This window comes from Diospyros lotus, chromosome 4 (assembly GCF_014633365.1).
Source record: "Diospyros lotus cultivar Yz01 chromosome 4, ASM1463336v1, whole genome shotgun sequence".
Classification (NCBI taxonomy): domain Eukaryota; kingdom Viridiplantae; phylum Streptophyta; class Magnoliopsida; order Ericales; family Ebenaceae; genus Diospyros; species Diospyros lotus.
Window position 1 is genome coordinate 5826114 of NC_068341.1, and position 22991 is coordinate 5849104.

Genomic DNA, 22991 nt, shown 5'->3' on the forward strand with positions numbered 1-22991 from the left:
TCAGTACTTCCCCAGGCACCAGTGTAAGAAGCAATTGCTTCTACTGGAAAGAGAGGAGGAGAATGTGGAAGAGGAAGACATGTTGGATGTGCCGGAGGAAGGAGACGAAGACAATGGGGAGATCTCTCTACATGCCTTGAGAGGGTTGGCTAATAACAAAATCATCAAGGTGGAAGGGAAGGTAAGAGAAAGTAAGCTGATGATTCTCATTGACAGTGGGAGTACCCACAGTTTTCTGGATAAAGGTACTGCCAAACGGTTGAAGTGCTCACTGATTAGCACACAACCACTTTCAGTGACAGTGGCTAATGGAAGTAAGGTGATGAGTGTAAGTCAACTTGTGCTAACTTCTGTTGGGAGATGCAGGGTGAAGAGTTCGAGACAGACCCAAAGTTATTAAAATTGTGGGGATGCGATGTGGTCTTAGGGGTAGACTAGATGAAGCAAGTGAGCCCCATCTGCTTCGATTTTAACAAGATGGAGGTGACTTTTGAGAAGGAATGGAAGGGAATGACACTGGTGGGTAACAAGGAAGTATGGGTGTGCAAGATGATCACGGGGAAACGTTTACAAAAGTTGCTCAAGCAAAAGCTAACTCAAGTGGCACAACTCTTCTCTATACAGGCAGTGGAAGAAGGAGAGGAGGAGGATGGAAGTAGAGGCAGTGAACAATTGCTAGTGGTCAGCAACCCCTCTCAAGCAAAGTGGGAGGTAAGTCAACTCGACCTACTTCATATACTTTTGTTTGAATATGAGGATCTCTTTAGGGAGCTAACAACTTTACCCCCTCCCAAAACCCATGACCATTCCATCAATTTGAAACCCAATTCTGAACCCTTTAATGCAAGAGCCTACTGATACCCTCTAGCCCAGAAAACACAAATAGAGCAAATGGTAAAAGAGATGCTACAACAGTCCCTAATTTAGCCCAGCTACAGTCCTTACGCATTCCCAGTATTGCTAGTAAAGAAAAAAGATGGGTCGTGGCATTTCTGTATCGATTACTGCCAACTAAACGCCATGACTATCAACGACAAATACCCAATTCCACTCATTGACAACCTCTTAGATGAATTAAGGGATGCCACCATTTTTTCTAAGCTCGATCTAAGAGCTGGCTATCACTAGATTCGAATGAGCCCTAAAGACATACCCAAAACTGCTTTCCGAACCCACCAGGACCATTATGAGTTCTTGGTAATGCCCTTTGGTCTTACCAATGCTCCAGCTACTTTCCAATCCTTGATGAACCGCATTTTTGAACCTCACCTAAGAAACTTCATCTTGGTATTCTTTGATGATATATTGGTGTATAGCCATACTTTTGATCAACACTTGACACACCTTAAGGCCACCTTTGAGATCCTTAAGAGTCAACCAATTGCATATAAAGAGGTTGAAATGTGCTTTTGCCCAAAGACAGGTGGAGTACCTCGAGTACATTATCTCTGGCCAAAGGGTCAGCATAGACCCGAAGAAGGTAGCGGCTATATAGTCTTGGCCAAGACCTAACACCCTTAAAGCCCTGAGGGGTTTTCTAGGCCTAACGAGGTACTATAGAAGATTTGTGAAGAACAACGGGATCATTAGTAGGCCCTTAACTCAATTATTGAAGAATGAAGGTTTCAAGTGGGGCAAGCAGGTGGAGGTAGCATTTGAACAACTCAAGAGGGCAATGAGTGAGGCCCCGGTTTTGGGCCTACCTAACTTTAACAGAACTTTCATGTGGGAAACAGACACCTGCGAGACTAGAGTTGGGGCAGTGTTAATGCAGGAGGGAAGGCCCCTAGCCTTTCTTAGTCAAGCTCTAGCTCCTAAACATATGGGGTTAAGCATATACGAGAAGGAGTTTATAATTGTACTAATGGCAGTGGACAAATGGAGGCACTACCTAGAAAGGGCTCAATTTGTGATCAAGACTAACCATCAAAGTTTGAAGTTTTTGCTTCAACAAAAACCTACACACTCAATTACCAAAAAAGAGTATGGCAAAACTGATGGGTCTTGACTACACTATACATTATAAGAAGGGGAAGGATAATGTAGTGGCCAATGCATTGTCCAGATGTCAAGATGGAGAAGCAGTAGCCATAACTGCCTTGGTACCAAATTGGTATCAAGAGGTGGCCACCAGTTATGATGCCGATGATCAGATCAAAGGGTTACAAAAGCAGCTGATTTTGAGCCCTACCAGCAAACCAGGATATTTGCTTTAGAATGGGATTATTCGATACAAAGGGAGAATAGTGATTGGAAACAGACAGGACATCAAGCAAAAGATACTCCAAACTCTCCATGAGTCCCCATTAGGAGAGCATTCGGGGATTCAAAATACATACCACAAGGTAAAGCAACTCTTTTTCTAGCCTAAATTGAAGGAAGTTGTAGTTAAGTTTGTTATGGCATGCAATACTTGCAAGAGATGTAAGCATGAGAATGTAGCGACCCCCAGATTATTACAACCGTTAATTGTTCCAGGCCAAGCATGGGAGAGCTTATCAACAGATTTTGTGGAAGGTTTACCTAGATCGGAAGAGAAGAATTGCATATTAGTGGTGGTGGATAGATTCACAAAGTTTGCTCACTTCTTAAGCCTCTCGCACCCATACACCACCCAGGAAGTGGCCAGATTATTCCTTGATCAGGTAGTTAAGATACACGAGATTCCGAGAACCATCATCTCTAACCGTGACAAAGTCTTTACCAGTCTAATGTGGCAGTCTTTACTGAAATCCCTAGGGTCTAAGATAAGTATGTCATCGGTCTATCACCCCCAAACTGTTGGACAGATGAAGAGAGTCAATCAATGTTTGGAGAACTACCTGAGATGCTTATGCTTCCACCACCCCACAAGCCGGCACAAGTGGTTGTCACTAGCTCAATGGTGGTACAACTCCAACCACCACACTTCTATTAGGATGTCCTCATTCGAAGCTTTGTTTGGGTATAAGCCCCCCTTACTTCCTGCTATCCAAGAGATTACTAATGTGGCAGCTGTAGAGGATCATCTCCAACAAAGGCAGGAAATTTTGGAACAGCTAAAGAGGGATCTAGCTATAGCCCAGAACATAATGAAGCAACAAGCTGATAAGAGAAGAAGTAAGAGGGAGTTTGCAGTAGGGGATGAGGTATACCTGAGGCTAAGACCAACCCACATCCGAGCACTGACTTCAACACCAGTGACCAAGTTGAGCCCCAAGTACTACGGTCCCTTTCCTATTAAGGCTAAATTGGGTAAGGTGGCATATCAACTGCGGCCACCAGAGAATTCTCGTATTCATCTGGTCTTTCATGTATCTCTATTGAAGAGAGGAGTTGAAAGGTAGCAGGTGAGTGCAAGTTTGCCTCAGGGTACTGGCAACAGCACACCTCAGGCAAAACCCACAGCTATTTTAGACAGAGGGGTCATTTACAAGCATGGAGCTCCCATAACCCAGGTGCTGGTGAAGTGGTCTCATCTTCATAACGACCACAATACATGGGAATACCTTCCTGATTTGCTCACAAAGTTCCCAAGGGTAGTTAGTCTACTTTGTGTTTCTTGAGGACAAGAAATGTTTCATGAAGTGGATAAACTGTCATGTGCTTATTAAATAAAAGGGCGGGACAGTAGAATAGTCATAGCACGTGGTAGTTAGCGATTGTATAGAAGCTTGGGCGGGAACTATTCGAATTGCCCATTTATTTGTCCACTTGATTGAGGAGATCAGTATAAATACACACTGATCTCACTCGAAGAGGCATGAATGAATTGAATAAATTTCCCTCTAATTTCTCTCTCTCTTACGATTGACATCTTTTACCAGTTCCTTGCGGAATTCTTGAGATAAACCTATTAGCTCCGTTGGATCTGACACTTTCTTTCTAATTAAAAGTGTGGATATGACATGCCAATATCATATAAAAAAGACTGTTCTAATAAATAAAAACAAATAGAAATCTTAGGCTTTACACTTGCTCAAAAAACTGAAGAGGGGGTTAAAATGTACAAATCCAGTGTTTTTATGCTCAACAGGCTTACACTTCTAATTCAAAAAGAATTTAAGAATATGTTTGGGCATGTCAGGGACAAGTTGAAGTTTGCTCCATAAGTGCTGTTGTCAACCATGTCATCTAAAGTGCCCAAATTGCTTAGCACTGAATGAATTAGTAAATAAAGTACTTCCACCAGAAATGGATAAAAAAGAAATATCCTTCTAGTTATCTATCTATCTTCCCTCAGCACAGCAAACAAAATGTTAACTGCTAAAAGATAAACAATGAAACAGAGAAAATAAAAAACAGCCAAAAGTTTGCAAAACTTGAACCAAATCTATTCACACACCTCTTCCAAACAGAACCTTTTTGCTTTTCTTGTTTGAGATTTGAGAAGATCGGGCAAGTTTTCCATCTGTTATCTCAAACTCTGGTTTTCCTCTGACAGCACCTATGTTTTGTCCTCCTTCTGTCCCACTACAGGCTTCCTTAATGTCATTTAAATGATTGTTTGTACTGTCATCATCTTCTAGCTTCTTTCCACGAAACCTTCTTCCCTTCCTAACTTCTGCAATACCAACATCTTCTGTTTCCATCAAATAGTTTCCATTCCTTGCAAAATCTCCATTATCAGCTTCCATGCTTCCTATGCTCCCCTCAATACCATCTTCATCCGTTTCAATACCAAGCTTGGAACTCGTCAATTCCACTTCAGCACGCTATGTCCAAAGATGGTTTTCAATCAATTAATCACTTCCTAACTACAAAAAGAAATTGAATCCATTAATAAATTTTGAATATATTACCATCCTATCAGCACTCCGAATTGGGGACGACATAGCACTCTCTGCTCTTCTGTTTGGTGTGTGAGAAACTTGGGGAGAACCTCTTTGTGAAGCCTCAGCTAGTGCTAATGCTACCTCATGAGCGACGTCATCATCATTAGCATCCACCTTTAGTTTTAGTCCATGCCTAGTTGGAGAAAAAATCTTTTCCCCATTAGCTTTCTCATAAGAATATGAAACAGGGAAGCGCGGTGTCCTTTTCCCCACAGCACGAGGTCGACTTCCTGTAGAAATATCCAAAGCAACATTGTCATAATTAAGCCTCAAATAACTTTTAATTCTGACAGATTTTGTTATAAGATGAGGCTTTCTTCTAAGGAAAGAGTGGAAACTTGAACGAGCATTCAGGAAAAAGTAAATAGACACTTTCAATACAAGATAAAATCTGCTACTCCTTGTTCCGATCAGATATCAAAGCTTTCACAAAATCTATTTCTTATATTCCTTGTTGATTAAAAGAACTCTTACAAAATCAATAGATGAACTTCAGAAAGTAGATCCAAAGTAGCCCAGATGGAAGCAATTGAACACCATATAGAAGGCAGTGAATGCAAAAAAAGAAGAAAAAAGGCCCCTCAAACATAAAGGGAAGTTTAAATAAGTACATGAACTTGCAGGCACAAAAGAGATAAAAAAAAAAGGGTTGTTTTTTAATCCCTCGGAAGTTATTCTCTAAGTATATGATCATACCAACAGAGCGCTTCTTCTTCAATAATGACAGACAATCCGAACTTGATGCCACTAGCTGGGAAGGTGAGAGAAAGTGGCCCTCAGATGATTTAGAGGAATTAGGCCGCAATTTACCCCTAGGACGCTTTAGAGATTTTCGGGACGTCCCCATACCATCGTTACTTTCTTGTTCACTATCGCTTCCTTCCTGCCAGGACATAACCTTACAGCTTAGTACCAAATAAATCATCTCAACGAAATCTTGCACTTTTTACATTCACATAAGGAGATGTAAAACAGTTAGTTCAGATAGTTAATCCATCAGCATGTAAATATAAACTTCTAAGCTATATAAAGGAACATAAGACTGCCAAACTCACAGCAAAACAATATTATCCATTTATGCAGTAAAAAAAAGTAATAATTTTTTAAATAAGGTACTCAGATTTCTTATAGTGGCTTTCTGTAAATAACTTTTCTTTGCCATCAACTCACAGCATTTAGTGATACTAGACAGTTTTAAGTTTTAAGCACATTATTCTATCATATGACCTGTAGCAGTGCAAGAAAACAAACCGAGTTGATTTTCCGGCCCACTAGACATCCAGGAACTGCACATATATGCTACCGTTTCCCCAGCCTGAGAAAAGAAGTGTCTTGCAGATCCCTACAAATTGTTGTCATTGCCTAGAAGTGTTTTGCCAAGAAAAATCAAAGAGAATATACAAAGTTTTGGACAGCCTTTGGTGAATTCTAGCAGCAATGCAGACAAGGCATAACTTCTAGCGTGTATATTATGTGCCTTTTAAGGAAGAGCTAAAGTTGAAGAATTCCAACCACCCCCAAATCTTTGTCATACCATCACTGCGCCTATAGTTAACTGAACATTGTGAGAGTCCAAATCCAGTAGCCACCACACCTTTGACTGTACTACAGTGGAAGGAAAGTAGTCGCCATACCTTCACTTTAGGCGAAAACATGACCACAATCGATTTTACTCTGAACGAAATCAGAAGCATATCCACATGGATCCTAGTAAATTCTCATTCAAATCTAGAATAGGAATGCAATAATTCAAGGAAAACGTGCTCACTTTAGAATTTTCTATATAACTAACATGTAATCATCATATTAAAAAGTAATTTGGTTTCCAGTATAAATCAAGCTTGTCAGATTCCTCCTTTAAACCTATTTTAGGATTCAACATACTACGACCCAAACCCCTTGTGCAACCACCAGCTTTAGTCTTTGCAAAACCCTTGAAATTAGTTAAATTTTCATGTGAATCTCATAAAGCACCTATTGATTCCTCTTTGTGGCCTGCCACTGATTTTAGGTTTGCGAAACCCTTGAAATAAGTTAAATGTTACATGTATATCTCATAAAGCACCCATTGATTCCTCTTCATGTGGCTTATCACAAAGTAGGCACATTGCCATTGAAGCAAGTTGGGCATTTCATCAAACAACTCTCTTGTGCGCATTTTCCAGGCCTGTCAATTCCATCTTATTGCTCACCTCACTTAAGCCTTTTCCCCAAAATTTCATTCTCACCTATCTTAACCCCACCCCAACCCCCCAAAAAAAGAGGAAAAACCATTTTGCCCCTGGCAGCAAAATGACCTTTCAACCCTCAGCAAAATGACCTTTTACCCCTCATTTTACTGGGATCTCTTGGGTCCTCAGTTGAAATTACTAAGTCAAATAACCCAATTTCCAGCCTTAATCATGACAAGGCGTCCTACCACAAATCCTGGGTAATTACAATTAAAAAGGGAGTCCAATGCAAGAGGCTCCCCGCTTTGTGAGGATCGAGGAGAGTAGTATTTGTACCCAGCATTTCCTTTACTTTTTTGCAAAGTAAGGATAGCTATTTTTACTCTCCCCATTGGTATCTGATAAATTCAGCCTATCTAGGTCAAGCATAGACCTAAAGCTTTCTCCAACAAGTGAGTATGAAATGAGAAAAAATCCAGGATGGAGAATATGTAGGGTGGAATGTTCAGGGACACCAATCAGCATGTACTTAAAACATATATTTTTCTGTTATTTTATGCAAATACTAAACTAGAGTAGAAGAAAGGGCTAGCTAGGCCTGCCTTGGTACCATGACTTGTGAGGTTTTTGAGACGTTAAATGGGTTTTGACTGAGATGAGAATTGATACACTAACTTCTTGTGTATCCACTACTGTGTTCCATATTAACAATTTTTTAGTTTTTTTTTTTTCAGTTGTACTACATGTGAAAGAAAATATTACATGAAGTTGTTGTTTCTAGCTGTTAATATTGTATTTGATGTGATGTTTTTTTTTAATTATGTTATATTTGTTGTTGTATGGTGTAGTAGACAATCTTAGTCTTGCGCTTATGTTAGTGCCTCTATTATGTCGGTGGTTTAGGCTCTTGCTGAGTATATATAATCAGCATAGCCTTATTTTATGTTGTCTTTGAATCATTCTTATATTCAAGTAATATTCAAAGCTTTTCTTCCTTTTCCGTTTGTGCCCTAGCCTCTGCCCTAGCTTGTCAATCACATGGTATCAAAGCAACGACCAAGGTCAATGGCATCCAATACAAATCATAGTGCCTCCTCTTTCCTTCCACCTCATTCATCTTCATCTTTGTCCTCTGCCTCACAAACAGATTTTGCTGCAATGGCGAAAACTTTCAGCTATATACCTATTAGGCTTGATTCGAACAACTATATTTTCTAGAAGGCACAGATTTCAGCAACAATTCGAGCATTTGACCTTCAATCCTTCCTCAATAAAGCACTGCCTCCAGCTAAGTACGTGACAGATCCTAATGCTGGCAAAGATGGAACGCCTGTGATGAATCCAGAAATTTTGAGTTGGATGTGATCGGATCAACTGTTACTTGGGTGGCTTTTCTCGACAATTGACAATGAAGTGTTGGCGCAAGTGATTCAATGTGAATCATCTGCCGAGGTATGGTCGTCACTTGAAAACTTATACTCTCATCAAACAATTGCCAAGTCTTTTCAATTGAAGCAGCAACTTAGGTCAGTTAAAAAAGATTCCTTGTCTATAAATGACTACATTCTTAAGATCAAGACTATAGGTCACTCACTTGCTATCATAGGAAAGCCTCTAAGTGATAAGGATTTGCTTCTTATAATCTTCAATGGACTAGATTATGAATATGAGATGGTAGTCAGTCTTATCACCTACCAAATGAATGATATAGATTTTGAGAAGGTCCAATACTTATTACTTATGCATGAGCAAAGATTAAATTCTAAGAATTTGGCACATACTTCATCTGTCAATGTTCAGTCAGTTATGCCATCTTCTATGCATGTAAATATGATTGCATACACACCGAGGAGTTCTGGAAATTCGGTGCATAATAGAGGAGGTTTTGCTCCAAATAGAGGTGATTTTGTAAATCGAGGGGGAAGAGGTAGAGGCAAACAATCAGGAAAGAGGATTTACTGTTAGTTTTGTGGCAAGCCAGGGCGCTTTGTTGATGGGTGTTTTCATCGATTTGATAGAAACTTTCAACAAAATTCTGCTCCTATGTCTAGTCCGAATTTTGGAAGGCCTCCAATGGTTTCCCAATTAGATTCACAAGCATTTCTAGCCTCTCTTAGTGATTCTAGCGAAGATTACATGAGTGATCTAGCTCCTATCCAAGGAACTCATTATAATCATTTTTCTCAGCCTATTGATAATACATCTTTATCACAGCCTTCTTTAACAGATTCGACTTGGTTTGTTGACTCCAAAGTTACAAACCACATAACCTCAAACCTTAACAATCTCTCTCTTCATGCTCTTTACAATGATAGTGATAAAGTCTCCGTTGGTAATGGTAAGCAACTCATTCTCTCTAATGTTGGTCTTGGACATTTGTACACTCAAACCAAACCTATTTCCACTATTTCTTTGTCAAATGTTTTGCATGTTCCTAACATGAAAGAGAATCTAATTAGTATCTCACAACTTACAAGAGACCATAAACTTGTTGCTGAATTTAATTCTAGCTCTTGTTTGATTAAGGACAAGAGTATCGGGGAAGTGCTACTCAAAGGATGTCTTAAGGATGGACTTTATCAACTAAGTTCGGCACTTGATCTTGTTGTTTCCAGTGCTCCAGCCCGGCCTATCGAGTCTAATTCTGTTGCTAGAAGTACATCTTTGTTAGAATGTAATGTTTTTCCTACAAATAAATGTAAGCGGCAGCTTCCATTTTGTCATGGACTGTCACCTGGTGTTCATGTAGCACAAAATGAAAGGATGTATCCTCAATAGCATGCCAAGCTAGGGCATCCATCATCTAATTTACTGCATTTGATTCTTAATAAAATTCATCTTCCTTGTTCTCATTCAAATGTTTCCTTTTATGATTCGTGTAAGATTAGAAAACTTAGTCAAATTCCTTTTGTTGATTGTCTAATTACAGTAAAGAAACCTCTTGAATTGGTTTACTCAGATTTGTGGGTTCCTTCTCCTACTTTGTCTATTGAAGGACATTGGTATTCTATCATCTTTGTGGATGCCTATACAAGATATACATGGCTATACTAGTGTTATTAAAGGCGCACCTTGGGCGCCTGAAAGCCTTCCAGGCAGGCGCAGACCAAAAGGCGCACCTCAAGCATGCTTCAACCCAAGACACCTTAGGAAAAGGCGAGCGCCATAGGCTTTTTATCTGTTTTTCAAGCTTTTTATTTTACTATTTGTTACTTTATTTGATTTTTTACTGTTTAGGGTTTAAATTTATTGCTTCAACTAAAAATTTGACAATAAGTAAAAATGCTAATACTTCAAATGCTCCAATTGAATTTGAACTAGATGAAGATGGATAGGGAGAATTGAACAAATTCAAGGCATGCAATAATAAAATGCAACATTAAGTCACCAAAACAAAGAAAGATGCAAATTCAAGTCTAGTATATTACCTACCAAAAAAATGTATGAAACTATCATCACACTTCTAAACCATAGAAATCATCCAACAAGAGAAGATGATGTGGAGGAAGATATTAGAGATGATGCTTCTAATGATGAAAATATAGAAATGTTTGATCTTTAGAGTGGTTTTTTTTTTTATAACATGCTTGTTAAAATATTATTAGAAGTTAGGACTTATTTTATAACTTTTTCTTCAACTATATTTTTATTTTATTTTATTTTATTTTTTATTAACTTGCGCCTAGTTCCACCAGGCTCACGCCTTACCTTGCGCCTTGCGCCTCAAACTCCAAAACCCTTGTGCACCTTAGTGCGCCTTGCGCCTTTAATAACACTGGTCACTGGGTCATACCCCTTGAAACTTAAATCAGATACCCTATCCACATTTATAACCTTTCATAAACTTGCTGAAGTTCAATTCCAAACCAAACTAAAGGCCTTACAAACAGATAATGGGGGAGAGTTTAAGGTGTTTTTACCCTATCTTCATAGTTGTGGCATACAACCACGTTTTACTTGTCCTTATACTCACCAGCAAAATGGTGTTGTCGAGAGGAAACATAGGCACATAGCAGAAATGGAACTTACTTTGTTGTCTCATGCTAACATGCCATTAAAATTTTGGGTTGAAGCTTTCCAAACAACTGTCCATATTATCAATTTGCTTGCCTCTTCTTCTCTCAAATTTAAAATACCTTTTGAACTTCTCTATCAAAAGCAACCTAATTATCTGATGCTACAACCTTTTGGTTGTGCTTGCTTTCCTTACTTACGCCCTTATAACAAGCACAAGTTTGCCTTTGATTCAACCAAATGCATTTTCATTGGACATAGTCATGTACAAGCAAGTTATAAATGTTTTCATCCTTCTGGTCGAATTTATATCTCTCGACATGTGCAATTTAATCCAAATGAGTTTCCATTCGATCGCTTATTCTCTTCTAGTACTTCTCAGCCTTGTGCAAATGGATTTTCAACTCTCTTTTTTGAGTCTCTTTCTACTCCTGCTTCCTCTACAATAGCACAACCCATGTCTTCTTTCTTATAAGACACTGCTTCCTCACAATCCACAGATTCTTCCTCTATTAATTCTCCTACTCCTATTGTCATTCCTCAACCTTGTTCTAGACCTGCAACTCGTACCACTAAACATACAACTGTACCTCTTCCTTCTATTCATCCCATGCTTTCTAGGTCCAAGGCCAAGCAGCTTCAATTTACCTCTCCTCATGCCCTAACAAGTTCTCTAGTGCCTAGTTTTGTTCAAGAGGCCTTTTTAGACTCACGATGGGTTAAGGCTATGGAGGAAGAGTTCACAGCCTTGCAACATAATCACACTTGGGATTTGGTTCCATTTTCTAAGGATATGAACCTCATTGGCTACGGATGGGTGTATAGGATTAAGTATAATCCTGATGGGACAATGCTTAAGCACAAGACTAGGTTGGTAGCCAAGGGTTTTCTTTAAACACTGGGGAGTTGATTATGTTGAGACTTTCAATCCGATTTTTAAGACTCCAACTATTCGGATTTTATTCACCATGGTTGTTGCTTTTGGTTGAGACATATAGCAAGTAGATGTTAATAATGCCTTTTTGAATGGAGATTTGACTGAGGAAGTTTATATGTCTCAGCTTGAGGGGTTTATTGATGCTCGGTATCCCTCACATGTGTGTAAGCTAAGGAAATCACTCTATAGCCTTAAACAAGTGCCTCGAGCCTGATACACTAAGTTGAGAGTTGCTTTGCAGTCATGGGGATTTGTAAGGGTTGTGTTTGATGCCTCACATTTCATTAAACGTACCTCTCAGTTTGTGTTGTTTGTATTGGTATATGTTGATGATATATTGGTCACTGATTTTGATTCTACAACCTTGGAGCTTTTATTAATGATTGGGACACAAATTTTGCTCTAAAAACTCTAGGATCTGTTCATTACTTTCCAAGGTTTGAAGCTCACATAAATCACACTGGGATTTATCTTACACAATCTAAATATGCTTTGGATTTGTTAAAGAAGGTAGGTATGCAAGACTGTAAACCATGTGATACCCCTATGAATTTTGATGTGTCCTTAACTGATGAGGGTGATTCCTTTGACAATCCATCTCTATACCATACCATCATTGGCTCCTTACAATATTTAACCTACACTAGGGCCGAATATATCTTTTGCAGTCAATAAGCTCAGTCAATTTTTATCATCTACTAAACAATAGCATTAGATAGGTTGTAAGAAGATGCTTAGGTACCTCAAGGGTACCCTTGGTTTGGGCCTATTTTTCTCACCAGCACTTATTGATTTACCATTGATTGTATATATTGATGCGGATTATGCTGGTTGTAACGTTAGCAAGCAGTCTACTAGTGGTGTTTGTGTGTTTCTTAGGCACAATTTGATAGTTGGGAGTTCAAGGAAGCAAACAGATATAGCGCTATTGCTCAAGGGGTGACTGAAATATTATGGTTGAAGTCTCTGTTTTCAGAGCTGGGGTATCAATGTGGTCAAACACCAATAGTGTGGAGTGATAATATGGTTGTTAAAAGTATTGCTGAAAATTCAATGTTTCATTCTCTCACTAAACATATTGAGATTGATGTCCACTTTGTGCGAGAAAATGTTGAAAATGGTGAGGTTGAAATTCGGTATGTGCCTACTTTACATTAGTTAACTGACATCTTCACTAAGGGATTGCCAAGGAGCAGGTTTCGATATTTGTGTGACAGACTCAATCTAAAGGAATCACCTATTCAAGCAGCCTCAGCTTCTCAAGCGTTTATAGAAAAGTAGCCAGTCAGAAAGGAGTCTCAATTGAGGAGGAATTTGAAAGAAAATATTACATGAAGCTGTTGTTTCTAGCTGTTAATATTGTATTTAATGTGTTATTTTTTTTTATTATGTTATATTTGTTAATGTATGGTGTAGTAGACAATCTTAGTCTTGCGCTTATGTTAGAGCCTCTGTTATGTCGGTGGTTTAGGCTCTTGCTGAGTATATATAAGCAGCATAGCCTTATTTTATATTGTCTTTGGGTCATTCTTATATTCGAGTAATATTCAGAGCTTTTCCTCCTTTTCGTTTGTGCCCTAGCCTCTGCCCTGGCTTGTCAATCACACTGCAGTCTAAAATTGCTTCTTATCCAACTTACAGTACACATAATCATTGTCTTTCTTGATCTTATTCAACTTATAGTTTTTATTTTCTTTACTTTGCAGTTATAAAAAGAATTGTAAACATTAGTTTTTATTTTTTATATAACTAAATGAGTACAGCATCAAATTATTATTTGATTGGGATGGAAGATTAAGAAGTTGTTTAGGCTCTACGTTTTTTGTGGTCAAAGGCCAGTACCTCCAACCTTTTTTTGGAGAGCTTATAAGTTTTCTCAAAACAGCTTTTGTTGACCAAGTAAAAGACTAAAATGCCCTCATCCATTCAAGTTATTAGAGTGCAGATAACCTTAACCATTCAAGTTATTGACAAAATCCACCAAAGTCAATTGCAGGAGATTTTGATCATTTGGTTTCCTAATTAAGTCCATCATGATTGTTGTATTTTCTCTGGCAACTCAAAAAATCAAAGCAGATTGTATAAAAGTGGTATTACCAAATGCAGGAAAAAGATAAACCCTTCATGCTTTTCAGTTTCTCATTCACCTAGAGTGATTCCCATATTTTCCCAACAAAATTAATTGATGGCTCCCTTCTACGGCAGTAATTTAAGGAAAACATATGACAAACAATCTTTTCAATGGTATATATCATAAAAATAGTTATAGCAGTTGCACAAAACCATTCAACCAATCGATTGCAACTAAATTATATCGCACCAGATTGCAGTAGTGATCAGTCATCATTGCAATTAACCCAACCACGGAAGCAGTTCCCTCTGGAAGAGATAAGTAAGCCTGAACCATGGTAATAAAATGAGTCAAGAACACTACCAATATTAAACCAATATGAAGCAAACTACACAACTATATATATTCACTACAACATGTGGCACTAAAAACCTCAATTTCTAACTATAAATCCTGGACAGGTGGAAAGTTCAAAGGCCCACCCAACCTCATGGGATTAAAAGCTTGTGGTGATGAGGATAATGATGAGATCGAAAATTCAAAATTGATGATAAATCTAGGTTTTATCAATGCATAGTGAAGTGCAGCAATCAAAACCATAACCAAAATATTGGCAATGATCATGGAAAATCATATCCAATCCAAGATATTGGGGAAAAAAAAAAATCTAGACAAAATTTGAACACAGGTACATTAGAAACAACAACAATCACAAGCCTTAATCACACTAGGCGGGGAACAAAAGAATATAAAAAGAAAAAGTAAAATTCTTTGGACATTATTAATCCACAAGTTCATTATACATGCTGTAAAATGAAAGTATCACATTTTTTAGTAGTCAATAGTATTGTAGGGGAGCTCAAAAAACTAACAAGTCAAACATCATTTCCTTTTTCATCCTGGACTTCTCAAAACAACTGTTCAACAAACTAGTACAAGATTTCTAGCTTAAAGAAATCAATCCCTAAGTGGTTTTTTAATATTCTTTTATTCTTCAAGCATCATATTAAGAAATAAGGTTCCACCAACATTTTCAATAATATTTAAAGGGAAAAAAAATTTAACTTCATAACTATTTCTACTAGGTCAATCACATATACATATATAATTTTGTAAAAGAAAGATTAAAGGTGGCACTGCGATGGACATTAGCTTAACTTTGACAGAAGAAACCCAAAAGTTACATACAATTCAAATGCCAGCAGTTTCCTAACAAGCAACCCAAAAAAAAAAGTTACCGTGGTTATGTGTTAGATATATTAGACAGAAACTTCTAACTCTTAAATATACTTAAACTGGAAAAATAAAATAAAAGCATCAGCCAACTGAAAGAATATGATTGTTAAAAATTTGGCCCACTTCAGAAATATAATAGAATGCATGCACTTACCCTGTTCATTGTATAAAGGGACTCCACCATTTCCGCTGATCGGTTCCGCACTACAGCAGCCACCTAATCCATATGAAACAAAAATCAAAAGACCCCAAAAGGGCCAAAACAATTACTGATCAATAAGCAGGAGCAGTAATCATGTGGAATTCCATAATCCTGAATATCAGTAGTTCAAACGAAACAATCATATTAGTTCATGGAAATAAAGTGAAATACGAGTTACATGACTTCATTTTTTTTTACCATATAACGTGAGTACAGCGAACGTTACTTGAACCAACCTTTTTCCAATCTTTCCCATACTTGCGGTATGCTTCATAGAAACGCTCCAGTTCTTCCTTGCTCCACTGTGGACCTAACATGTCAGACAGCTTTCTCTTCTGTGAAAAGAACATCATGGTGTTATCCTCTTGTGGATAGTTGCAAAATGCTAAGTACAATAAGTTAATCCCTGAGCAATGGCTAAGACACTATTGTCATAGAATCAAATATAATAGAATGTAAATACAACAAAAACATGGATAAACAACATAAGAATTAACAAGAATAGCAGAACACAGCAAAGTAAGCCAAAAACCCAGATGCTATATCCTTCAAAATTAGCCTTGAAAAGTGTCACATCCATAAGATGAAAGATAATCAACGTGATCAAAGCTAAACCAAGGAAAAAAACAAATTAGACAAAGTGATGGAACTGTGAGAAGATTTAGTGACAACATGAAGTGCATCTTAAATGAAGTACACTTTATATTAGATTTTGTTTGATGTCACGAGTTTAACAACCATCTTTCTAATTTCCAAATTATCAGTGAAATTGAAGCTTCAGCCTATAATGATTTAGGTACATACCACAACCAAGAAGATAGCAAAAGTTTGAGAAGTGTCGGGAAATAAGGAGTAATTTTCCAGTTTATCAGATTTATGAATTATTGTTTTTTCCCTGTAGTTGTTGGTTGTTTTTTCAGTTAGTTTTATCTAGTAGTGGGCTGAGTTATGGTCCTTAACTTGTGTTTTTGTTTCAGATTAGGTGGTTAGATAGTGGTTCCTTGTTTTAAGGAAGTGGGTAGTTCATCTCCAAAACTGTATATATATTGAGTCTACTTTGCTGGAAATACAACAAGTTTTTCCTTGCCTAAATCCTAACAAGAAGCCAATTGTGTAAATTGGAACTAGATATCGGAAGGATAGGGAGAGTTTAACACAACTATGTAAAGAACATAAATATCTTGTGAAGAAAGAAAATACTTACCCGCAGCATACTTTTTTTGGCACTCTCTCCATCTTGAGGGGGAGAGACCTCATTGATGGAAGAAAAACGTTTATTCACACTTCTAGATTTTTTTGTTGGAGCCATGGATAAACCAATACCCTAATCAACTGAGGACACCAACAGGAAAGGCATATGTTACCAAATAATACAAAGAGAACGAAGGAAACCAAATGAAAATCAAAATCTAAAAATAAATAAAAAAATGTGCCTCCACTCAATAAGGATCCTATTTGATTGCATTCTTCCCCAAAGAAAGGGGATAACTAAATCAAAAAAGAAAAAACAGTTTGATCTACTAAGAATTCCAAGCAACACAATCCAAATTCTATAAGCAAATATCCAATTTGCAAGTTTCATCAAGAAATTTGATGGAATCAGGGATTCCCAGCCAAAAACAAAAAATAAACAAACAAACAAAGATTCCCAAACTCCCAATTATTATCTTGGTTTAGTACTTCATCAGTTTGAGGGAAAGGAAAAATTATTCACATGTCCTTTTTAGATCAGCCAATCAGCCATCATTAAACCATTGCATTATATTGTCATAAAGGTTGTAGCAGCAGCCAGTGACTAAATAATAGTACCACCCATCTAATACATATCTCAAGTTAACAGCTTCTAATAATCTGAATGCCACAGGTTAGCTTCAAGTATCCTTCTTTTATGGTCCGTTAAATCAGGAGTATTGCATCTGATAAATCACAGCAGTCAACTCCTTTTTCACAGAGTCAACCCAACACCGTGAAAAATTAATCAACTTCAGGTTCTGAAGATAACCCGTGTTTATTATTTATTGCCACGTAACTAATTTTCTTCACACAAAATCTGTGCTTGTGTTAACATATTCCTGATATAGATTCAGGGATTTTTTTTCTCTTCTGTGGACAAGTAAGAGAAAGTAGAGAATTTAAATCTACCAATTGAAATAGTTCAGACAAAATAGAAACTGTCACAGGAATAATGGATAAGTCATATATTGAAGCTCATCTTATGGGTACTCGTGATCCTTGCTCAGGCAGGAGGAAAAAAGGGAAGAAAAGCCCATCTAAAAAACTAAATTACAAAATGAAACAGTCACAGAATACGCATTGGTTATCGTGCAACTAGTTTTAATGACAGTAGCATATACTTTTTGTTAAGTGGGAGACAAACAAGCTCAACCAAGAAGACAGGCTCATGATTTGCGGAAAGTAATTTGACTGTTCCACCTGAAACTCAAATAAAGGTACTGCTTCACTGAGTACATCATTTACAGGTCCAAACTCAAAATTTCATGAACAATCATAAAGATAAAATTTAAAGCATGAGTTTCAAGCTAAAACTCCAAGCCTGTGTGCAAAATTGGCTTTTCTATCTAACCATATTTCAGAATCATCTTAAAGCCTGCAAAAGCATCAGGGCCTGAATTCCTGAATTGTATAAAAAAAACCTAATTTAAACAGGAATCAACCGTTAAAGATCACCTTAAAAAAATAGATCGAGAATTTTCATAATCAAAGCTTCGGACGTCAGCTGATCACATCAAGAAGCTTCGCCCAGATCCTAATAGGCGTACTCAGCAAAGTCAGCATATGAGTGTAAGCCAATTCATGAATATATATATATACACAGGCACACACACACATGCCCACAAAATCAAAAACGAACTTACCAACCTAAACTATGGGTTTAAACCTCCAAGAAATAGCAGAAGAAGAAGAAGAGACAATTTGATTGCGAAATCGGAAAATTCAAAAATAAGTTAAAATTTTCAAATTTGAACTGAAGGAGTAGAAACTTTAGTGAATGGATATACAATACATTGTGGCCAGAGCCCCCGGACCCCAGAAGGCAGCTCGAAATTCTCAGTCAAAACCCTAATTTAAACGGCGCAAAAGAAAACGATCAGAAAAGCAGCGAGGCAAACAAATGTGGTCTTACCGATCAGATAAGCGATGCTTCGGGCTTGAACCATCGGATGCGACAGTGGCGAATCCAGGCGAGCGGAGAATCGGGGCGGTGGAGCGATTGGAGAAGGGGAAGACGAAGATGAATTTAGCGGATTGCGGGAGAGAAAGGGTGGGAGATTTGGGGCAGAACCGGGAAACTTGAAAACGAGAGACGCCGAAGAGCCACCAAAACCAAAACCAAAGCTTTGTTCAATGACCTTCTTTTCTTTTTAAACTTTTTTTGCTCTAATTTATTTGAAATTGAGTGGAAAGAGTTCCGTTAATTTCACTTCTACCCCTATATTATGCTGTTGTGCCAGTCAATGCCTTTTGACTGAAATTATTACAAATTCCCCCGACTGCTACCAGAATTTTAAGCTAATATCTTGGCATTTTTTCAATGCTCCTTGAATTTATTTTATATTTATTTTAAAATAAAAATAATAATAATAATTGATGTCATTTTTTTATGAAAAATATAACTTCTCTTGTTTAATTATTTAAAAGTCTAAATTACATAAATCTCCATGAAGTAAGGTTAAACTCAATAGTATCCATTCATTTTTTAAAAAATTATAGATATCTCCTTTATTATCATTTTATCTTTATTATTATTTCAAACTATAGAACTTTTTTTTTAAATACAGATAATGGGTGAAAAGTGAACTACATAAATGCAAAGGTTCATTCTTGGTCATTAGCAATAATCACAATGGAAATCAACCACTATCGGTATTTTATTTATTTATTTTTATTTTTTAAAAACATGTGAAATAATAAATAAAATTAAACAAATATATTGTTTAATGAGAGATAACATGGAACTAAGAGATTTGGTTAGGTTAAATTTTTAAACCTATTGACTATTAACTTGGTAAACGAGGAAAATAGATAATAAAAAATAATAAATGAATAAATAATAATAATAATGAGAACATATTGCATGATACACAATACTTTAATAAATATATATCTTGTGAATTATATCTATCAAAACTATAAACTTTAAATATGCATGTCAAAATTGCCGACCACGCCATTAAAATTGTCGATCATTTCTTATGTTTTTTCCTTATAAAATAATCTTTAAGGTAAAACAGTCGACTAGCATTTGTAAACAATCAACCAAAATCATAAATGGTGTCGACCAAATTTTTAAATTGTCAACCTTTTGTTTTACATGTTTTCAATCACTTGTTGTCGATAGCCACTTAATCATTTACAATCGAAAGTTTTGAGAACAATCAACTAATTTTTATAAATTATCAATTGGCCTAGTTACAAAATTTGAAAATCAATCGACTAATTTTGTTTCAGACACTTGAACAATTAACTATACGCGTGCTTTTGCAAGTTAGATTTCTCAAACATTAGACACTAACGACTAAATTTATTGAGAAAGGCTACGAAAATTATAAATAAAATAAATTTTGAAACTCAAAATAGATATACCATTTCATGCTATTCAAATTTCAAATTTTAAAAGCTCTCACATCTCTATGTACTTAATTTGTAGTCTCATTTTTTTGGTCAAATGTTTGATATGTTATTGTATTATTTATTTTCACCCTTGGTTTTAACAAAGTTTTATGTGAAAGTATATTTCAAGAGTATTCCTATAACTTGTATTTGTTATACCTTGTAAAATTTAACTATTATACTAGACGAATTAGAAAAGTTTGCTAGTTGGTAAATATAAAAAAGTTAAAATCTCTAATTAGAAGGTTGGAGCATTAGATGTAGACTAATTTGAACCGAACCATTATAAATTATTATTTTGATTGTATATTTTGTTTTCCATCTTCTTTATGCAGTTCACTATTTTCGATTTTTTTATTGAAAATCTTAATAAGATTTGAAAATTTTTTAAACACCAAATTTACTACCCTATTTAAGCGCATGATAACATTATACTACACACGACTATTTTTTGTGTTTTTTTGGGGGGAATGGGTACTCAAGTGTCATCAATGGAACCAGAACTACACTTGTTAAAATTTACTAACCAGTATCATTTACATATTCACATTTAAATGTGCAATAGTCTCGTGGTTGATAACCAACCAATCACCTAATAGCGAGACAGACTAAATATTTTGTTTGCTATTTCAACTATCACATCACTCAAACTATCACCTTAGTATTTTTCATCAAATTTTGTGAACAAATAACAATATTTTGAAATAGTAAAAATAATATTTCCAGAAGGAATAAAGTATTTTGAAACTTTGGATCGAAATTGGAAATTGGTTTGCATGTTCAAATTCAATCATATTAGGGTAATGTTCAAATTCAATCACATTAGGGTAAAGAAAGCAAATATTGAAGCATAATGAAGTGACAAGAAAGAAAAATCAAAATTAACATATGTTAAACATTGTCAATACCTCTTTTATATGCCATCCAATTATTCTAATCTAAGAGCTTTCAAACTTGAAAGGTAACAACCTTATCATTAAGATTTATATATTAGTTTAAATAAAATTGTTATTGTTGGACTACAATAATGAACATTTATTTATTTTGAAAAAACTCAACAAGTAGTCAAAAAAACAATGAGTGTCAATCACCTTTCCCACATTGTATACCAAATCTAGGGGATAAGAAGTCATTCGGGACAAATTTAGTATGCTAGCTCGGAAAGAGCTCGATTCGTTGATTGGGAGAGCTGTGGAGAAATTTAAGGGATAAGGAATGTAGTAGTGTCGTAGGATATCTTATGTCTTTTGCTTGGGCCCTCATATACTTAAGTTAGACAAGATCTTTATGAAGTGCAAAATGCAAAAGTAATAAAGATGTTGTATAAGAAAATGATGAATGAGGGAAGCGATTGCTAACAATATTAGTTGTGCGCGTTTTTATTTGTCTTGTCTTATTTCGCTTGTCTTTTCTTATCTTCCATTTGCTTTATCTAAAAATTGAAGAGTTTTAGGCTATTTATAGGTATCAAAGGGACAAGGACACACGACGCATGTGTGAGGGTGTGGTGCTCTTTCTCGATAAATGGTGGTACATCTTCCATGTCTGCGGTGTTGTCCCAAGATTAAACTCGAAAATAACCTTTGAGATAAACCATTTCCAAGTGAAGAAGGTCCCTTTAAAAGAGGAGGGCATGGACCAAGTAAGTTGGATTGTCGTGAAACAATGCAGGGGTAATGCATGAAGGGGACGTGTCTCCTTATGTTCCTTCCGATAGCATAGCTCGACCAGCGGAAATGATGACATGCATGTTTAGGAAATTGGTCTCAGACGAATGATGGATGAATAATAATTTCTCAAGGGGTTATGCTCATGCCCTAAGAATGTTCTCCAAAATTATGGCTTCTTTTGGAATTGCTAGCATATTGCCTACTTGACGAGGACTCTCATTTGGAGGCTACGCCACAACAAAAATTGTGTCAATCTTATCATTAATTTCATTGATATGTTAAAGCAATTCATTAATAGATCAAGATGGTAGCTCCAAACAATTGGATCTTTTCAAACAAATTTATAAAAAAACGTAACAATTTGAGCTTGATTAAAATGAGTGGTTCTCTTCCTAAAATAACATGCATATCAAGGCACAAAGTTTAACAATAATCAAAATGAGTGGTTCTCATATTAAAATCACTAAATTTTTATTTGTATTGCTTACATATATATTGACATGTTCGTGATGTGAAAATTGTATAAGCTATGATAATTATCCATGTTCACATAGCCACTGGTATCATTTGAGTAAGTGACATGTAAGGTTGGTTATTATTTTATTTAGTTAAATTGGTGTTATTTATCTTGACCTGAGTATGAAAAGTTGAAAAATATTATTTGACTTTTGGTATTAACTTGCCTTTATATGGTCATGTATATGGGTACCTACTACATTTATCATGCATGAAAAAAAATATATATTTTTTAAACATTCGCTAAATGATTCAACATTTAATGTTACATATTCAAATATGTCAATCGACACCTATAAACCACAAGGGCAAGAATAAGATAAATATACACGACTAATTTGCTAGTGAAGACATTCTATAATTTTACATCATTTTATATATAGCTCATATTTCCAATGTTAATAATGTAATTATAAGTCCTATATTTTATGAATGTATGTTTGAAGTTACATTTTGAATAAATACATACTAGCTATGTATTTTTTTTCACAATATTGTAATTCAAACTACATCCCGTGTATTATTTTTAATTACTTGTCTTAACTTTAAATTTATTGATAATGTTACATTAAAATGAGGGGTAAAAAATGAATTCTGAAAAATTTAGAGACTAAGTGTAATTATAAAAAATGTCAAATTTCCTACATAGTATTCGTTAGTAGTGAAATGACTCAAAAATTTTATCACACATACATATATGTATTTGTTTATAAACTCAAATAAAACTC

The 22991-nt window shown here is 36.0% G+C and overlaps 1 protein-coding gene across 3 annotated transcripts in view; it reads right to left on the reverse strand.

Moving 5' to 3' along the window:
* The window catches only part of LOC127799065 (protein ALWAYS EARLY 3), a 40906-nt gene extending 22098 nt beyond the window's left edge, over positions 1–18808 (reverse strand). For 2 of the 3 annotated variants that reach the window (XM_052332778.1, XM_052332776.1), the window contains exons 1-9: positions 18591–18808; positions 18134–18212; positions 16650–16777; positions 15682–15780; positions 15398–15460; positions 14257–14334; positions 5511–5697; positions 4782–5044; positions 4325–4694 (exon numbers count right to left, since the gene is read on the reverse strand). In XM_052332778.1, coding sequence (XP_052188738.1) covers positions 4325–4694; positions 4782–5044; positions 5511–5697; positions 14257–14334; positions 15398–15460; positions 15682–15780; positions 16650–16754 — 1165 coding nt within the window. In that variant the 5' untranslated portion in view covers positions 16755–16777; positions 18134–18212; positions 18591–18808. The remainder of the gene's footprint in view (positions 1–4324; positions 4695–4781; positions 5045–5510; positions 5698–14256; positions 14335–15397; positions 15461–15681; positions 15781–16649; positions 16778–18133; positions 18213–18590) is intronic. The other variant, XM_052332777.1, reaches the window with a different exon arrangement.
* Between the last annotated feature and the right edge of the window lie 4183 nt (positions 18809–22991).